Below are 18,188 nucleotides of genomic sequence, written 5' to 3' on the forward strand. Positions count from 1 at the left end.
TCGCACTTGGTGTACAATGTATTTATTTCGCTCGTGATTCAATTCATACATGGATGGTGAGCGGCCAAAGCACAAGCACAATAAATGGCCAGCCACCCAAATGGTCACCCGACGCCCCACCATAGGTTAAATACGCACATTGGCGGGCAAAGTCACCGATAAAGCACAATACTGGTGAATACACAATCAGCGGCAGTCTCACCCGCACCGCAGTCGGTTAGTAAAAACGAACACTGGAAATGGCCGAGGTCAACCTCGGCGGATATTGTGCATATAGAATTCACGCGCATACGTCGCCAGTCTGACGGAATACACAGCACACGCTGTAGTCTCGGCGCAGACACCTCCAGTCTCACGGAAAGCTCTATCATACCCGAATCATTTGCACCGCGCCGCCGCTCCCTACGAGGCGGCCTCATGTGACTCCACAGACTCGGCTGACCGGAGCGACAGCCGCCGGGTGGAGGCGGACAGCTCAGAGACAGCGCTGCTGCTGCTGCCGGCACCGGCGGCGGCGGCAGTGCCCGAGGAGGCCGGCCGAGTCCACGGCTTGACTCGCACCCTGTAGAATCGCGTGCCGCGCGGCACCCGGTACCGGTTGCCCTCCTTGCGCGCCTGACAGAACTCGTGGCTGACGACCTCTGCGACTGCATACTGCCGGCGCTGCTGCTGCTGCTGCGACTGCTGCTGCAGGCCCAGCGCCTCCAAACAGTCGGCGTGCACGAAGAAGAGGAAGGAGGCCTCCTGGTAGACGCGGTAGTGCATGCGGTCGCCGTCCCAGACGATCAGCACCAGGTCTCCGTCGTTGCAGCTCATGATGGACACCTGGCCGCGCTCCAGCAGGCCGCTGGTGCTGCGCGACAGCTGCATGCGCAGCCGCTCATTGTCGCGCTGCAGCCTGCGCACGCTCTGCGCGTCCAGGCCGGGCTCGGAGCCGCCGGCCGGCTCCGCCAGCGCGGCCGTCTCGGCCTGCAGTAGGCGCGTCTCGCCGTCCGCCAGTCGCTCGGCGGCGCGCTGCAGCTCGGCCGAGGGGTGCGCGCGCGCTGCGCTCAGCACGTCCCTGCGCGCGCCGCGCAGCTGCTCCAGCAGCGAGTCGCGCTCGGCCAGCGTCGGCAGCCGGCGGCCCGAGTCGGTGCGCTGCCGAGCGCCGCCCTCTGATGGCGGGGAGCCCACCGGCAGGTTCTCCGAGCTGCCGTCCGACGGGGAGCCCAGGTTGGATGTCATCATACGGAACCTGCCGAGGCGCAGCCGTACAACACCGGTCAGAACGGACACTACGGCATCAGGCAGGGACCATCGTAACAGGAGGGGAAGGAATGGAGGACAGCACAAAGGAGGAATGATGACCAGCAACAGCATACCAGCCGCGGAAATTTTGCGACCAATAACAATATGTTTTACCACATACACACCACTAAACGAATAGAATCAACACCAAAGGCAAAAAGGGCACAACAAGTACGAAATTAAACATGAAGAGCAATCAAATCAGAGAATAACTACATAGTAAAGGCACGCCATATCCTAATACGTTGAAGTGATATACTGAAAATCGCAACATTCTCACGCCCATCAGACAATCATACGTGCGTCTCCAACCCCTTCCTCACCTCCACCGCTGCACTCACCGGGATCGGAGCGCCTGCACCTCGGCCCTGTGCTCGGCCCTCAGTCGCTCGGTGACCGCCTGCACGGCCGCCTGTTTCTCAGCGACCGCCTGCGCTGCCTGCCGCTCGGCCTGGCGCGCCTGCTCCGCCTGCAGGTCGGCCACGTGGCGCGCCGCCCGCTCCTCGATCTCGCGCTTCTGCTTCTCGCTTACCTGTGGGGCGAGGGATGGGGATGATGGCGGCATGGATGAGGTGGGGAACAGCAGAGCGGCACACGCAATGTACGATAACGGCTGGACACGGGACATGCGATTAATCGAATGCTTGCTTACCTGACAGAAATGGAAATGGATAAAGAGAGTTGAAATTTCGAAGGTAAGGTTGGTAAATAAGCAAAGCAGCCAAGATTTCGTGATTTTACGTGTTCAATTTCCTTAAATGCAATGCGAAAACTCGAAAAGCCAAGCATATAATTGTTGCTGTAAGAACCATGCCACCAACATTGCTTTGCTCACGTATCTCTACAATGCATATACATGTATACTGCGATACTGCATTTATCTACCGTATCGTTACACCCAACACACCGCCCGGACCGCGTCCGCCCGGCCACCCACCTCCTTCCACTCGAGTATGAGTTTGGTGCGCTGCTCGTCCGTGTGCCTCTGCAGCTGAGCGTCGTGCGCCTCCTTGGCGGCTCGCCGCTCGGCCTCCTGTTCGGCCCGCAGCCGGTCGGCACACGCTTCCACCGCCTTCCGCTCGCGCTCCTGGAAGCTCGCCTCCAGGATGGCCACGATACGCTCTCGGTCGGACCCGGCATCCAGCTGGGCGCGCAGCCGGCCGGCCGTCACCCGCTGCTCCTCGAGCTCCTGCTCCAGGCGGGAGACGCGCTCCTCGGCGCGCTCCAGCTCGACGGTTTGCTCCAGGGTGAGCTGGCGCACTGTCTGTTCGTGCGCCGCGCCGGCCGCCGCCTGTTCTGCCTCCCGCTCGGATATCTGCGCCGCCAGCTGCTCCTCCAGGGACTGGGGGACGGTGAAGAATTAGACGGTATGTAACGCTATGGAGTTATTAGCACGGATGTCTCATGTACAGCTACCATAGTCCAAATGGCAATGACATGCAGTGCTTCGGTAGACAGTTCGTAACCAAAACATTACATCATAAAATTATAAAACCCGTCTCCTTATTCGATATCAACCGGCGATGAACAAGAGATGACGGAGCCCCTCAGATTCTACACCGACGCAGCCTCCGGTCTCGGAAATCCCACCACTGCTCCCTCCCTCTCCCGTCTCACCTGTACCCTCTGCCTCAGCTCCTCAGCTCTCTGTCTCTCCGCCGCCGTCACCGCCGCCACTGCGCGCGCCAGCCGGTTCCCCGCGTCACCCAGCGCGTCCCCGAACTGCACCACCTCCTCATTCACAGCCTTGGCCACGGCGCGCAGGCCGTCCCTGAGTTCCTGCACGGCGGGCCCGTGGTGCGGCGGCGCGCTGCCAGCCGCTCCGGGCAGCGGCAGCGGCGGCCGCTCCTCCGGCACGTCCAGCAGGTGCGCCAGCTCCGGCACCGCCTCCCGGAGCCGCTGAACATGTTGATCACCCAGTACCGGCAGCCGGGCGTCGTAGTCGGCCGGACAGACGGCAGCGAACGGCGGCGGCACCTGCTCCAGGCCCGGGAATACCGAGCGGAAAAAGTGCGACCGGAATGTGGCGGTGAAGCGGGCGCGCGCGGCGGTCTCTGCCGTGTGCACGGCGGCCGCGTGACCGGCGATGGTGCCGGCCCACTCCAGGAACCGGCCCGTGAACTGGCGCCGGCGCACCACCTGACGGATAGGGAGAGGAGTTAGACTGACGACGGGGCGGAACACAGCGGCACGGGGGAGGAGCGAAAATAGGAACATTTCACTCGAACTAGACGGAACGTTGTTGGTAGCGTTAGTGACCCAAAGTAAACAAAATAAATGTTTTCACTTGGCGTCCCACAGAAGAACGTAATGTGACATGGTCTGAGTCTTTTGAAAACTCACAAAACCCACCATGTCACATTACGTTCTTCTGTGGGAACGTAATGTGAGTCAGTAATGTAACATGGTCTGAGTCTTTTGAAAACTCACAAAACCCACCAGACACCCCTCCACCCACATAGCCTCCCATCACCTCCCCACACCACCCTTCCCCAGAGTCCTCGGCTAGCGGTTCCTTACCTCAGCCACGGCCGTCAGGTACAAGGTGGGCGCCTGGTGCAGCGTCGCCAGGATAGCCAGCTGTTCTCTGAGCTTTTTGAGCCGCTCCGAGTTGAGCAGAAGGGTGCCGGTCAGCTCGTTCATGCGCCGCTGCACGCTGATGACCCAGGCCAGCCGGGCGTGGATGTTGCTCGAGAGCTCCTCCTTCGCCTTGGCGCAGCGACGCCGCGCGTCCACCAGCACCTTGTGTTTTTCCAGCATTACCTGTGAACGGCGGGGAGGGAGGAGGTGACGGCGCGCGGACGGGACGGGACGGCCCACAGCCATGCTGTACTGCTCGTTGACATAAGACGTGTCCGTGCGAACGGGCGACGAGGAACGAGGAGTTACATCCGATACCGATCAACTGTACGTAACTAATACATGAAACTTTAAAGTCGCATTATTCACTAAACCAAAGGTCCTTTGATAATCTCCCAAGTCCCAGCCCCAACAGGAGCTAAGTACGGTGGAAGACACACACCTATCTAAACCACTCCATACCCACCTGCAGCTGCGTGCAGTGCGAGGCGCACAGGTCGGGCAGCACGGACGGGTCGTTGACGCAGCTGGCGCGCGCCTGGTTCTGGATGAACGCCTTGGCCAGCTCCTTCTGTTCGGAGACGGTGGTCTGGGCGCGGTGGCGCAGCTCGTCGAGCCGCATCAGGCGCTCCTCGAGGCCGCGGATCTCTGTCATCTCGGCGTTGACGGCCGGGTCGAGCAGCTGGCGCAGCTCGGTAGTCATCTTCTGCAGCAGGTCCGGGTTCAGCTGCTCCAGACCCGTCTCGGCGCCCTCGCACACCTGTACGCAGAGGACGGACAAGGTCAGAGGCACAACACAGAAAATACTGACGAGAGCAGCTGTGTACCCGTGGGTTGTCCGACGAGCGCACAAGCTCACATGTACGGACCGCGAGAGCACGTCAGATTGACTACAAATACCTCTCAAAGTCCTACCGGTCTTCTCTAAAACTTTCCCCACCCTCTCTTCGCTCCCACAATCCATCCTCTCCTCTCCCCGTCATTCCGTTACGCTTCATTCTCCCCTCCCCCCGGTCCTCTCTCCCTCTCCTCCCGTCTGCCCATCACCCTCCCCTAGGCCCTCACACTGTCCCCCTCCTCTCTCCCCCCGCTCACATCCTCTAGCCGCCCGGTATCGTGAGTGCTGATCCAGTCCAGCAGTGACGTTCCCTCGGGGATCGGACCGCTGCTCAGCGAGCCACCCAGCTCTGCCAGCATAGGGATGCGCGCCAGCAGCTGGAGGTCTGACTCAAACGCCGCCACCAGCTCGTAGTGCGCCGGCCGCTCGGTGAGGTACTTCTCGAACTGGGACGTGAACGACACGCCCGTGTTCTCCAGTTGCTGCCGGGGGGGGGGGGGGGGGCTGTTACAAGGGGCCACAATTAAGAAACTTGGGGAAGGTTCACACAGCTAGACAACATTCAGAATCGCAAGTGTATACCAAGAAGAAGCTATGCCAGAAACCATAGAAGTCGCAAAATACCCGGCATTTCCCCATTTCGACCAGCGATCACTCCCTAGAAAGCCGCCTGTACTGCCCACGCTCGTCAGCCCTCCCAGCCAGTAGCCACCAGTACCTATCCTATACGGGTCACCGTCAGCCGGTCCTACCTGTGAGGTATCATCCGTGTTGGCCACCACAGCCGACCAGCCCTGCTGCTGCATGTGCTGCTCATGGATCAGCTGGTCACACTGCCGCACCTGTGGGTCAGGGAACGGGAACATAGTTAGGAACAGCGACTCACGTCACAGACACGGCTGGTCACGCTGCCGCACCTGCAGTTCAGGGGACAGAGATGAGGAAATCAGCCACAAAAAAGGGAAATGGAGGACACGACCAATGCTAGGCGGATGTATATACCAAATGACCGCGAAATAGAACTCATCCGTCCCTCGCTCCGCCAGGCTGGTCTCACCTGTTCTTTTCCCTGTTCGAAGATCTGCTGGGCCAGCTGTGAGCGTGATACGACGGTGGAGTAGCTGGGAGGCAGCGTCAGAGACCCGGCCACCTGCGGGGTCAAACAGACGGGACAGGACGGTCAAATGGGACGTGACCGGTCAGATGGGACGATAGTGATCAGAACAGGCGGCATTGGTCACATGAGACGATACTGGTCACATGGAACGATACTGGTTAGATAGGACGATACTGGTCAGATGGGACGATACTGGTCAGAACGGATGGCTAAGATCAGATCGACAACACTGTCAGACCGGACAGGACAGCACTGCTCACATGGAACGTGATTGGTCAGTCGGGTCAAAACACATGTACGAAAGCGACCCATGCAGGACACTTATGTAATAGAGTCCGCTGCAGAACCTACGCACACTCAACCTCTGTAGCCTGGCCACGCCTGGCAGCTGCTTCGGTCGTAGAGAGGTCGGCCGGGCTAGGCCTGCTTCGCAATAAGCACTGAGCATGGCTCTCGTGGCTCTCGTGAGCATGGCGCGAGGAGGCTGCCAATCCCAGAAAGACACGAATAGTGACAAAAATAATCACAAAAATAAGAGCTAAGTGCACGAAGCAGCGTATTAAGTTAAGTACGTCTGTGATGCTAAAATGTGCTCAGACGTGAACGAACATGATTTACGTATACTGGGCACATTTCGCTAGCAACCGGGACCAGCGATAATAATTTCCACTCAAACATCTGTATTTCGGTTCGGTTCTTCGGAATTCGCATGCCTCTTCTCGCATCACATTACTCTCATCGCGTGCTTCTTCTTATCGCACACACTACTCTTATCGCATGCTTTTTATCGTATTAAATATAAAGGAAAGACATGCCAGCTTCATTTAACTCCTATCACTGATACAGAGCGCTAAGCGCTTTAACAAAATGGTAGCATCTGCATGGTAGCGTCTGCATCGGAAAAAGGCAGGAGTGTAGTAGAATACATGATTAATCAGAAAATGATTTTTTTAAGATAAGCCAAAATACCACGTTCGAAATGGCGGAACAAACTAACATCAGCTCCTTCGAGTACGCTTCCATTCTTTTTGTGTGGCTATGAACGATAGGTCATCAGGAGAGCCACATCATCAGAAATTCAGGTTAATTGTTCTCTTTTAACACCCTAGCATCGTACCGTTTACAAACGGAATTCGTACGCAGAAAAGTGAGAACCATATCGTGAAGTCGCTTCTCGCATGGCTGATAAATCACTGAAGCAAGTGACGCACCACACAACTGAGTGATGATCCCCTATAGGAGCATCCAACCAAGCACCATAGCAGGTACGACTGCCAAAAGAGGCATCACAGCTGAGGACAGCACCACGGGACACCCACCACCCTTATATGACAGAACCACTGACGACACTCTGGCGGAGACTTGACTGACGCCGCGTCATGTCCCCATCATCTGAGCCTCAGACAAACTGACAGGAGTGATCTGACTGTCTTTGTAGTGAGAAACTTAAGATTCTGCTTTATAATATACTGGCAGTGCTATAGTAAAAAAGGAAGGGAGACTGAGTGAGTGAGTGAGTGAGTGAGTGAGTGAGTGAGTGGGTGGGTGAGTGAGTGAGTGAGTGAGTGAGTGAGTGAGTGAGTGAGTGAAAGAGAGAGAGTGAGTGAGTGAGTGAGTGAGTGAGTGAGTGAGTGAGTGAGTGTGAGAGAGAGAGAGAGAGAGAGAGAGAGAGAGAGAGAGAGAGAGAGAGAGAGAGAGAGAGAGAGAGAGAGAGAGAGAGAGAGAGAGAGAGAGAGAGAGAGAGAGAGAGGGATATATAAAAGAGGATAGGAGAAAAGAGAGGTGAAAGGTGCAGAAGATATCATACGATAGAATAGAAGAGGAGAGAAGATGAAAGGAGAGAAGTGGGGAGAGGGGAAAATAGAGGATGAGAGAAAGATGTGAGGAGGGAAGGAGGAAAGGAGAGAAGAGCAGAGGAAAAGGGGCAGAGGAGAGTGGGAAGGACATGAGAGGATAGGATAACAGAAAAGAAGACGAGAAGAGAAGGAGAAGAAGAGCAGATGAGAGATACAGGAGAATACAAAGAGGAAGAAAGAATTACATAAATATTACCTATATATTTCATTCATTAGAACCCTGACAAGCATAAGTCTTTCAAGATTGTCAGTAATTTTCTTCTAATTGGAAAGTGTGGTCCAAGGCACTAAATGCAAAAGAAGTACCTACTGTAATACTGTGTCCAAAGAATTTCAACACCTTCATGCCATTCACCACCCATTGGCCATCCCCTCTCACCTGGTCCTCAATCTCATCGCTGGTCTGCATCGTGTCAGTGGGAGGCATCAGTTGTGGCGGCTCGCCCTGCTTGGAGAACAGGAAGATGGGGCTGGTGTCTGTGCCCGCAGAGTAGCTGCCGACACGTGCTTCGCTGTCCAGCCACTCTCCTCCACTAATCAGCAGCACCTGTTTGAAAGGGAATAGGACAGGTAAGTTCCCCAGCCATCCCTCAATGATAATGGAGTGAAATACTAAAAGGCCACCAAGAAAAGACTCAAATGGATAAAAACAGCACCATGAGCCTGTGCCTAGGTTGGAACCTATGTTCAAGGTCATGAGCAGAGCAAAATAGGTACCATGCTTATAGACAAGCAAGCTTCCCATGCCTGACATAAGCACTTTGTAACCTCATCACCCAAAATCTACCTGTTTATCTGGAGGGATCCTGCTGCTTTCAGCAATTTTGCTCTTGAGCACAGCCACAGTTTGCATGGCCAGCTGCATATCAAATGTCAGCGTATGACCTGTGTTTACCAGGAAAACATACAACATCACGTCTGATGAGAAAGTGTCTTCTGGAAAAATTGCCCTCCTGGTGACACCTGAAAAATGAAAAGATGATGCTTTGGTAATCAAAGTGCCGTGGACATTCACATTGGAATACAGGACAGATATTTTCAGCATCAATGATTCTGATTCAGCTCAAGGCTGTATATTAGGTTCAGCCTTCAGGGTAACCAAAAGTTAAGCTGCACTTCACTCCATCCTCGAAGTTAAACCACTTGCGATTTCCAAGTCAAAGTAAAGAAATCCTGACCATGCAACCACAAAGAAAATGCCCACAAAAATGCTCCTGTGCTTCTCCGTTGCTTCTCCGTGTCGATTTGCCTCGAAAACAAAAACAAAGGCTGAACAGCTGATGGCTGATATCCTTTATATTAAAACGCAGTTCACACTTGCCCGTAAGGTCTGCCGGTGACGGGCCCGACACCGTCAAAACGGCCGAAACCGACGGAGTGACGGCCGTCAGGTCGACGGGCATGTGTGAACCGGCAGCGTTTGACGGCCGGCAACAGCTGACTGCGCCGGCGCCGGACCTGACGGCCGTCGCTTTGGAAAGTTCAGCAATGTTCAACTTTTGACGGTGACGGGCCCGTCGGTTTGAATGTCTGCGTGTTGGAGGAAGAGGAAAAGGAACCTTCTCATGCAGCATGAAGCTTATATGCATTTTTAAGATCATTTGTACCATTTTCCATCCATTTGTTGAGATGAAAGTGTTTATTACGGCACGATATCTTGAGATTCGATCCCTGATTTAAATCAGCGAACCGATGTGTCTTTCATTTAAATTAAATTGCAGCATTATTTGACATAAAAATGTAATTTTATTTCTGTAATTCAAAGAATATTTTTAACCTCTCGGCCTCTACCGTCTCCCCATCCCCTTCCCCCATCTGCGTCAATCTCGAAAATGGTGCGCCATTTCTGTCACAACATATGGCAGCCAACGGGAGCTACCAAATCTCAACTTTCGTTTGACGGGCTGCAGGCCGTCAGGTCGACGGTGACGGGCCCGACACCGACAGACTGACGGTCATGTGTGAACTGCGTTTTAAAGTCGAGTCAAGAGAGAAAACAACCACCTATAAATATCAAACCTGAAAACATCGATTTTCAGTCAACAAATCCACCAGCACAAAACACTATGTATTGTGGTTTTGTAATTTTCATTTTCTCAAAAATGCATTTAGGTTTTCTGGGTACGATACATAAAATACGCAGTACAGAAATTTGATTTCCTGTTTAATAGACGAGTAGCTTCCATAATAGTGCTTTTCTATATCCCAATCGACGAATCATAAGTCGGCATTAGCTGTTATTGCTATCGTAAGCAGCATTAACAGCAAAAGTATACAGAGGTGAAATTTTGCAATACAATTTTTCAATACAATGGAGCAAAAAGATAGCTAACATGTGTTAATAAAAAATTGGAAGGCCAAGCCGCTAAGGAGGTAGGCATACCTAGTTGCACGGAGACACAAGTAAAATCGTTTTTAAATGATTCTAAATAGTCTGCAGACTATTGATATCTAATATGAATCAATTAACCTGAATACGTTGCCAAGTTCAAGTTAATAGACATATTCGTCCAAGGAGACTGCGAATTCGGGGTTAGTATCCGTGCGAGAGGGGCCTATCATCCAGACGGAAGATTAAGTTGGATATTGACTTGGTTGCTTTAAGGTTTGCCGGTCCCGTAGCTCAGTTGGTAGAGCGTTGGACTCCGCGTGGTGAGAGCACGCGTTCCCGGTTACAACAGTCCGGGTTCGAAGTGCGACGGGCGCTTGACATTTATGGGCCTCCTGACAGGTATGGTTGCGGTTGGTGGCAGGCCGTAGCCTGGCGAAGTCAGTGAGGGGACCGGCCGTGCGCGGCTATGTGCGCACGTTAAACTTTGGACTCTAAATTCTGCCATAAAACTGGGATTGCGCGATCGGAGGGTAGAGGGCAGGCAGTGCTGGAAATGAGGCCGCTTTCTGGTCCCGGCGTTTTATTCTCCGGGTGGGTTAGTGTTGCGGCGTTCTACGTGTCGTTAACCCATGCCTTTTCCCCTGGCAGGGTCCCCCGCATGTGAATGCTGCATGTGACCCGAACTGCTAACGCGTCTGGAGAAAGTTGGACATTGTGTTGCTCGGCGTACCTACCTGGAAAGAGTACGTTCCTATTTTTCTAGTCATGTGCGCTGATTAAGTTTGTGTATAATCTAATCGCCCTTGGTTAATGGAAAACTGATTTAATCCTGGCATTATGCGTACGTATTTGTATTTGTTTCAGACATCATGTTGAGTTGACTAAGATTTATTCATATTGCTTGCACTTGGTGTGAACAAGTATGTGTGCATTTATGCAGTCAGAGTGGCGCAATCTCGCTCAGGCAACATTTTACATTGTTTTCTGTCTGGTGTGATTGACAGGTTTTTTACGGTCAGTTGGTCGTTACCAACTTCTCTGCTGCCACACACGCACTGCTGACAATAGATGTAGAAAGAAACGACCCAGTTGTTTATTCCCAATGTGTCAGTAGTGACGAGACATTGCTAGTGGTGGCGGAGGCCACATCAGTAAAAAACTCTTCCTCTTGCCAGTAGCTTAGACCATTAACTAACCCATTAACAAACGTTGACTTCCAGTCTCCAGACCCATGTGCGTTGTCATATCATCCTTCTTGACATCAGTAGTTCGAAACTGTCTCTGTCATCCACTAACTCCCACTGATTGAAAGCAAGGTCACCAAAATGGCAGAAGGTGGCGAACCTGCTGATGGAGTTGACCGTCTCACATCCCGTAGTGGGAGGCACGTCACACTCACCGAAGAAGGGAGGCAGTTCCAGATCGACACGAAGGAAAAGAAGTACCAGAGATGTGTGAAGGAGTTGAAGAGAACCGGTGTCGATATCATCAAGAGTCTGAAGAGCTCTGACGAAGGCGAAGAAGATGAGACGCTCAAGGAAGCGTACATCCAATGGAAGAGAGCCTACATCAGTCTCGTTCAAACAAACAGTGAGCTGCTAGTACTCCTTTCAGAAGGCGAACGACAAGAGCGTACAATGAGGCACCAAGATGTCATGAATGACATGAACACGATGAAGGAAGAGATGGAAGGGAGATTGGAGCCAACCCACAAGACACAAGACGCACAACCATCGATCTCTCTCAAATCTTCAGGAAGTTCCGTTCGGGCGAAGATAAGTCTAATGCACCTTGAAGATGCCCAGAAGCGAGCAGAGCTGGAGGCCAGGACTGCTGCAGCAAAGAAGCGACTGGCGATCGAGCGTCAGCGACAGGAGCTGGAGTGGAAAATGCGAGAGCTGGAATTGGAGACCGAACATGACATACTTACAGCAAAGAAGGAAGCTCTGCTTAAGTTCGAAAGGGAAGAAGGAATGAGCGAGTCGGAGCACCCTATTACGAAGGGCGAGACAAGAAGAGAGACCCCTAGTGAGGAAGAAGCGTCTCATGCTGCAAGAACCAAGGAAGAACCAGAGGTACAAAAGGAGGTCAGCGAATCAACCGCCACTGAAGTGCTAGCGAGTCTGGTGAACGTCCTCAAAGACCAGGGCAAGCAAGGCCGCCTGCCCATGATCGAACCTGGTGTGTTTACCGGAAGTGTTGACAAGTTCCCGATCTGGCTGAGAGCGTTCGAAACGTACGTGGAGCATCGGACCTCAAGTACAGTGGAACGCTTACACTTCCTCAGCAGGTACACCGATGGTGAAGCCCACAGTGCTATCGCCGGGTTCCTACATCTACGGACAGCTGATGCCTATATCAAGGCCAAAGAGAAGCTCGTCTCACGGTACGGCAACGACTTCCTCGTGGCTAGCAGCTACTTGAATCGACTGAGGGAATGGCCCATAGTAAGATCGGGGGACAGCAAAGGACTCCAGCGACTCGCAGACTTATTGGAGCACTGTTTGATGGCCTCCGCTGCCCTCCCAGGCATGCGAGCTCTGGACGACCCGCACACCATTCACCTGGTGCTCAAGAAGCTCCCTGCCTACGTCACTGACAGATGGAAGCGGCTTGTGGACACCCGTGTCTACGGCGCTACCCCGAGCTACCCGACTTTTACAGACTTCGTGGAGCTGGTGGCCACGGAAGCACGCATCGCCTGCGGACCTGTGAGTGTGCAAATGGAAGAGAGTCTGCACACAAGAGACCCGAAGCAGGCGAGAGGAAAGGTGCATACTTTCACGTCAAGCACCGACAACCCCTGTGGAGCGTGCGGCCATAAAACCGAGGAGCGTTCAGTTTCTAAAGAAACCACGACAAGAAGCAGACGTCCTTGCATCATCTGCGGTGAAGATCACACTGTACATGCCTGCAAGAAGTTCATGGCCATGAGCCTCGAAGACCGCAAGGTGCAGGTGTTGAAGAAGAGACTCTGCAGAGGATGTTTGAAACCAGGCCATATGTGGCGCGATTGCCGGAGAAGAGACAAGTGCGATAAGTGCTCCAAGGCGCACCCAACGCTCCTCCATGACGAAGCGCTCGCCAAAACCGCTAACGCTCGCGGTCACAGTGAGACTGAGAACAGCAAGCCCACAAGAGGCGAAATGCAAGCAAAGGCGTCTTCACTGCGATCCACGGTCCAGAACGTCGAAGACTGCAGTACCTCTCACTGTCACACAATGATTGTTCCAGTAAAGCTGTACCGCCAGGATCAGCCCGAGCGTAAGGTCGTCACGTATGCACTGCTCGACCCGCAGTCGGATGCGAGTTTTGTGACTGACGCTCTCTGTGACGCCCTTCATCCAGAAGCCACCGAAGTCGAGCTGGAGCTGAGCACCATGAATGGTCGCAAGATACTGAAGTGCATGTCGACGTCAGGACTCGTCGTCGAAAGCCTGGAGAACGGTGAGAAGGTAGACCTTCCCACTCTGTATTCACGCCAGGAGATCCCAGCAGATCACACACTGATACCCAGACCTGAAACATGCCTCAAGTGGACGCACCTTCACCAAGTGGCAGACAAGATTCCCGTGCCACAATCTGACGCGGACATCGGACTCCTTCTGGGCGTCAACTGTCCGCGCATCATCAAGCCCAGGGAAGTCATCCCAGGAGAAGAAGACGATCCTTGGGCTGTGCGTACTCTTCTGGGCTGGGGTATAGTAGGACTCATCAGCAAGAGCGAACCGAAGGGATGCTTCTACGTCGGCTCGGGTGATGAGCGCAAGAAGTTGTGTCACTTTGCCTACCGGACCAGAGTCAAGGATGTCAGCTTGCGAGAGGTTCAACAGGTCTTCGACAGTGGCTTCTTTGATCAGAGACAAGAAAAGGCGATGTCCCAAGAAGACATACAGTTTGTCAAGGTCATGACAGAGGGCATGCACAAAGAAGAAGGAGGCCACTTCGAAGCTCCCCTTCCGCTGAAAGAAGGCCAGTCAATGCCAAACAACAGAGATCTCGCAGAAGCCAGACTAGCCCAACTGAAAAGAAGACTCCTTCGAGACGACAAGCTGAGAACTGACTACGCGGCCTTCATGAGTGATCTCTTCCTGAAAGGATACGCTGAACCGGTTCCGGACGAGGAGAGAGACCGTGACGGCATGGTCAACTACGTACCACACCACGGTGTGTACCATGAGAAGAAAGGAAAACTGAGGGTCGTGTTCGACTGCAGCGCACTCTGCAAGGATGACTGCCTGAACGCTCGTCTTCTCCAGGGACCAGATGTAAACAACAGCCTCATTGGCATTCTCGTGCGTTTCAGGGAAGCCCCTGTGGCGTTCAGTGGAGATATCGAAGGCATGTTCAACCAAGTGCGCGTCAACCCTGAACACAGAGACCTGCTCCGGTTCCTCTGGTGGAGCGACGGAGATCTCGACGAGCAGCCGCGAGAGTACCGAATGTGCACTCACCTTTTCGGGGCTACGAGCTCTCCAGCAGTTGCACTCTTTGCTCTTAAGAAGACAGCTCAGATGTACGGAGAGGAGTACTCACCCGAAGCTGCGTCCTTTGTGGAGAGGAACTTCTACATCGACGATGGAGTGGCTTCGACCAAAACATCGGAGGACGCGGTCCGACTGATACGGGACGCGGTGAGTCTGTGTTCGAAGGGAGGATTCAACCTCCACAAGTTCATCTCCAACGACAGAGACGTTTTGAAAGCACTGCCGGTGTACAGTTTGTCGAAGAGCTGTCAGCTGGCACTGGACGGAGAGACGCCTCTCCCTCTTGAACGCGTGTTGGGCCTGAAGTGGGAGACCGAGGAAGACTCGCTGTGTATCGACGTCAGTTTTCCCAGCAAGCCAGCGACGAGAAGGGGTATTCTGTCATCAGTGAGCGCGATTTATGATCCCCTTGGATTTATCAGCCCATGCACTCTCGTGGCGAAGAACATTCTCAAACGCCTGTGCGTGGACAAGTACAGCTGGGACGACACAATTCCCGAGGACATGGAGGAAGAGTGGCGTTGTTGGAAGGAAGACGTTGAGCTGCTGTCCATGCTCAAGGTTCCCCGCTGCTTCGTCTCAGAGGAGCTCAGTGAAGTGAAGAAGTACGAAGTGCATCACTTCTCGGACGCGAGCTACGATGGATGCGGCCAGTGCTCGTACCTCAGGACCGTCTTCAAGGACGACAGGATCGCCAGCTCGCTGATAATGGCGAAGTCCAGAGTCACACCCGTGAGAGCGGTCACCATCCCGAGACTTGAGCTGGTTGGTGCCGTTATTTCTGTACAAGTAAGCTGCTTTCTCAGAAGCGAGCTGTCAATCCGGGACTATGAGGAATACTTCTGGTCTGACAGCCGCGCAGTTCTCGGCTACATTCGCAACGACGCGAAGCGATTTCACGTGTTTGTAGCCAACAGGATCCAATACATCCGACAGCACACAGAGCCTCGGCAGTGGCATTACATCGAGTCAAAGAACAACCCAGCGGATTTAGCCTCCCGAGGAGTCGGCGCGAGAGAACTGTTCACCAGCAACCTGTGGTGGCATGGTCCAGAACTGCTTACAGCAGATGTCAACATCCCCGATACAGAGCAGGAGTTCATCGTCCCAAACGACGATTCAGAAGTGAAACGTTCTTCATACCGGACCACGGTCTTGAAGTCCTGTGAAGACGACGAGGGAAGGATCTCCCAGGAGGCGAAACGAGGAGACACTGAAGGTGACGCCAAAGGAAAATGTGAGGGGGATGCAACCAAACCAAATAGCGAGCTCGACGAAGAACAGAGAGTTGTATCCGGTGAAGATGACGACGTGCCCCCGATATCCAGTGGAGACCACTCGCTCGCGAAGCGCCTCGGCTACTTCTCCAGTTGGCACCGAGCAAAGAAGTCGGTAGCCTTGTGTCGGCGTTATATGACCATCTTGGCCAGCAAACCAAGTCAGAATCGAGGCACGACGGACGTCAGATCGTACGTGCCGGTCGAACGAATGACCGTAGACGACCTGATGCGAGCAGAACAAGCGATTTTGAAATCTGTTCAGAAAGAAGCGTTCACAGAAGAGCTGAGCCTGCTGACGTCACAGCAACAAGAAGGAAACTACGAAGAATGTGGACGCGAAGAAAATGCCAAAGAGAAGGCAGCCAAGAACAGAATCACGGGCAGAGACAAGTTTATAAAACGCAAAAGCCCGATCTACAGACTGGATCCGTTCCTCCGAGAGGACGGACTGATTTGTGTCGGAGGGCGCATGAAGAACAGCACGCTGTCAAAGGAGGTTGCCCACCCGGTGATCCTCCCAAGAAAGAGTCACGTGACCGAGCTGATCGTGAAGGCGTGCCACGAAAACACGTGCCACGGTGGGCGTGGTACGACACTCAACGAGCTCCGTGCGGCCGGATATTGGGTCATTGGTGGTCGCCGCGCGGTAAGCAGCTACATTCTAGGCTGCGTCACGTGCAAGAAACTTCGCGGAAGTCCACGGATGCAGAAGATGGCGGATCTGCCACTTGAGAGGACTGAGCCGGTGGAGCCTTTCAGCCATTGCGCGGTCGATTGTTTCGGACCTTTCTATGTCAAGGAGCGGAGGAGCCAAGTGAAGCGCTGGGGTATCCTCTTCAGCTGCCTGGCATCCCGTGCCATCCACCTTGAGACCGTCTGTTCCCTCTCAGCAGATTCCTTCCTGAACGCGTTTCGGCGCCTCGTCTGTCGAAGGGGTCCCGTTCGGAAGCTGTTCTGCGACAACGGGACGAACTTCGTCGGAGGCAAGAACATGTTGGAGGAGGCGCTGAAGGAGGACGACCACATCCGAATCAGAGGAGAGCTGCTCAAGAAAGATTGTGACTGGTTCGAGTTCAAATTCAACGTGCCACAGGCAAGCGCCATGGGAGGAGTTTGGGAGCGCATGATCAGGAGCGTGAGGTCAGTTCTAACTCCCCTCATCGTGGCCCATGGCCACACGATGGACGACGAGCTACTCCGGACGTTGCTGGTGGAGTGCGAGGCGATCGTCAACAGTCGTCCGATCTCGTACTTCAGCGGAGCGTCGGACGATACGCTCCTGCCCCTCAGCCCCAATCAAATACTAACACTGAAAAGTAGAGTAGCAGTACCTTATCCCGGTAGTTTCTCCCAATCCGATCTCTACGTGCGTCAGCGCTGGAGGCGTGTCCAATTTCTGGCGGACCAATTCTGGCGGCGCTGGAGACGGGAGTTCCTGCCGACCCTGCAGGAGCGGCAGAAATGGGTTCATCGGTACCCAAATCTGCAGCCTGGAGACATCGTCGCCGTCATCGACGACGACGAGCCGCGCTCGCGGTGGCCGCTCGGCCGCATCACCAGTGTGTATCCGAGCGGAGACGGCCTGGTCCGCAAGGTGTGCGTGCGGATCGGTTCTACGAACTACGATCGACCAGTGAATCGTGTGATTCTACTGATTGGCGACCGGGATGATTCCCAGTCGGGGAGCAAGAACTCCCAGTAACTGACAAGTGCCGAATGTGTAAGTTCGGCCATGTGTGAGAAAGGCGACGGCACCGATCGAGCGGTGACCTTAGTGGTACTCGTAGCAGCGTACGGCGACCGTAATAGAACTAGTGCGGTCGATGCTCCGACATCTAGCGGTGTGACGGAGACGAGACGAGCGTGTGAAACGCCAGTGTGCCGCAGAGTGCGGACGTCGGACGATATTTGCTGTTACATTAGATCATAAGGCCAAATAAGCTTGGCATCTCGGGAAGTCCCCTATTGATTAATTTTGGTTTCTAGATTGTAAGAGTGAGATAGCACGAAATTTGTGTTACACAAATTTGGGGAGCCATGTTGCGGCGTTCTACGTGTCGTTAACCCATGCCTTTTCCCCTGGCAGGGTCCCCCGCATGTGAATGCTGCATGTGACCCGAACTGCTAACGCGTCTGGAGAAAGTTGGACATTGTGTTGCTCGGCGTACCTACCTGGAAAGAGTACGTTCCTATTTTTCTAGTCATGTGCGCTGATTAAGTTTGTGTATAATCTAATCGCCCTTGGTTAATGGAAAACTGATTTAATCCTGGCATTATGCGTACGTATTTGTATTTGTTTCAGACATCATGTTGAGTTGACTAAGATTTATTCATATTGCTTGCACTTGGTGTGAACAAGTATGTGTGCATTTATGCAGTCAGAGTGGCGCAATCTCGCTCAGGCAACATTT

General features: G+C 53.7%; 2 protein-coding genes across 10 annotated transcripts in view; one reads left to right on the top strand and one right to left on the bottom strand.

Annotated features, from left to right (window-relative positions):
* The window catches only part of LOC122368798 (RB1-inducible coiled-coil protein 1-like), a 21,864-nt gene continuing 3,676 nt past the window's right edge, over positions 1 to 18,188 (bottom strand). The window contains exons 1-12 of one of the 3 annotated variants that reach the window (XM_043343055.1): positions 8,883 to 8,936; positions 8,466 to 8,641; positions 8,058 to 8,225; positions 5,763 to 5,855; positions 5,458 to 5,547; positions 4,963 to 5,187; positions 4,334 to 4,627; positions 3,808 to 4,050; positions 2,905 to 3,426; positions 2,225 to 2,629; positions 1,629 to 1,819; positions 1 to 1,234 (exon numbers count right to left, since the gene is read on the bottom strand). In XM_043343055.1, the coding sequence (XP_043198990.1) occupies positions 403 to 1,234; positions 1,629 to 1,819; positions 2,225 to 2,629; positions 2,905 to 3,426; positions 3,808 to 4,050; positions 4,334 to 4,627; positions 4,963 to 5,187; positions 5,458 to 5,547; positions 5,763 to 5,855; positions 8,058 to 8,225; positions 8,466 to 8,591 (3,189 nt within the window). In that variant the 5' untranslated portion in view covers positions 8,592 to 8,641; positions 8,883 to 8,936 and the 3' untranslated portion in view covers positions 1 to 402. Of the gene's footprint in view, positions 1,235 to 1,628; positions 1,820 to 2,224; positions 2,630 to 2,904; positions 3,427 to 3,807; positions 4,051 to 4,333; positions 4,628 to 4,962; positions 5,188 to 5,457; positions 5,548 to 5,762; positions 5,856 to 8,057; positions 8,226 to 8,465; positions 8,642 to 8,856; positions 8,937 to 18,188 lie in introns of those variants that run through there. The other 2 variants (XM_043343048.1, XM_043343063.1) reach the window with 2 other exon arrangements.
* LOC122368815 (tetratricopeptide repeat protein 4-like) overlaps positions 9,600 to 18,188 on the top strand; it is a 22,380-nt gene continuing 13,791 nt past the window's right edge. The window contains exon 1 of one of the 7 annotated variants that reach the window (XM_043343075.1): positions 9,600 to 9,632. The gene's annotated coding sequence lies outside the window, so the exon portion shown is untranslated. The other 6 variants (XM_043343108.1, XM_043343083.1, XM_043343100.1 and 3 more) reach the window with 6 other exon arrangements.

The sequence above is a fragment of the Amphibalanus amphitrite genome, unplaced genomic scaffold (genome assembly GCF_019059575.1).
Source record: "Amphibalanus amphitrite isolate SeventyFive unplaced genomic scaffold, NRLGWU_Aamphi_draft 000033F_arrow, whole genome shotgun sequence".
Lineage (NCBI taxonomy): Eukaryota > Metazoa > Arthropoda > Thecostraca > Balanomorpha > Balanidae > Amphibalanus > Amphibalanus amphitrite.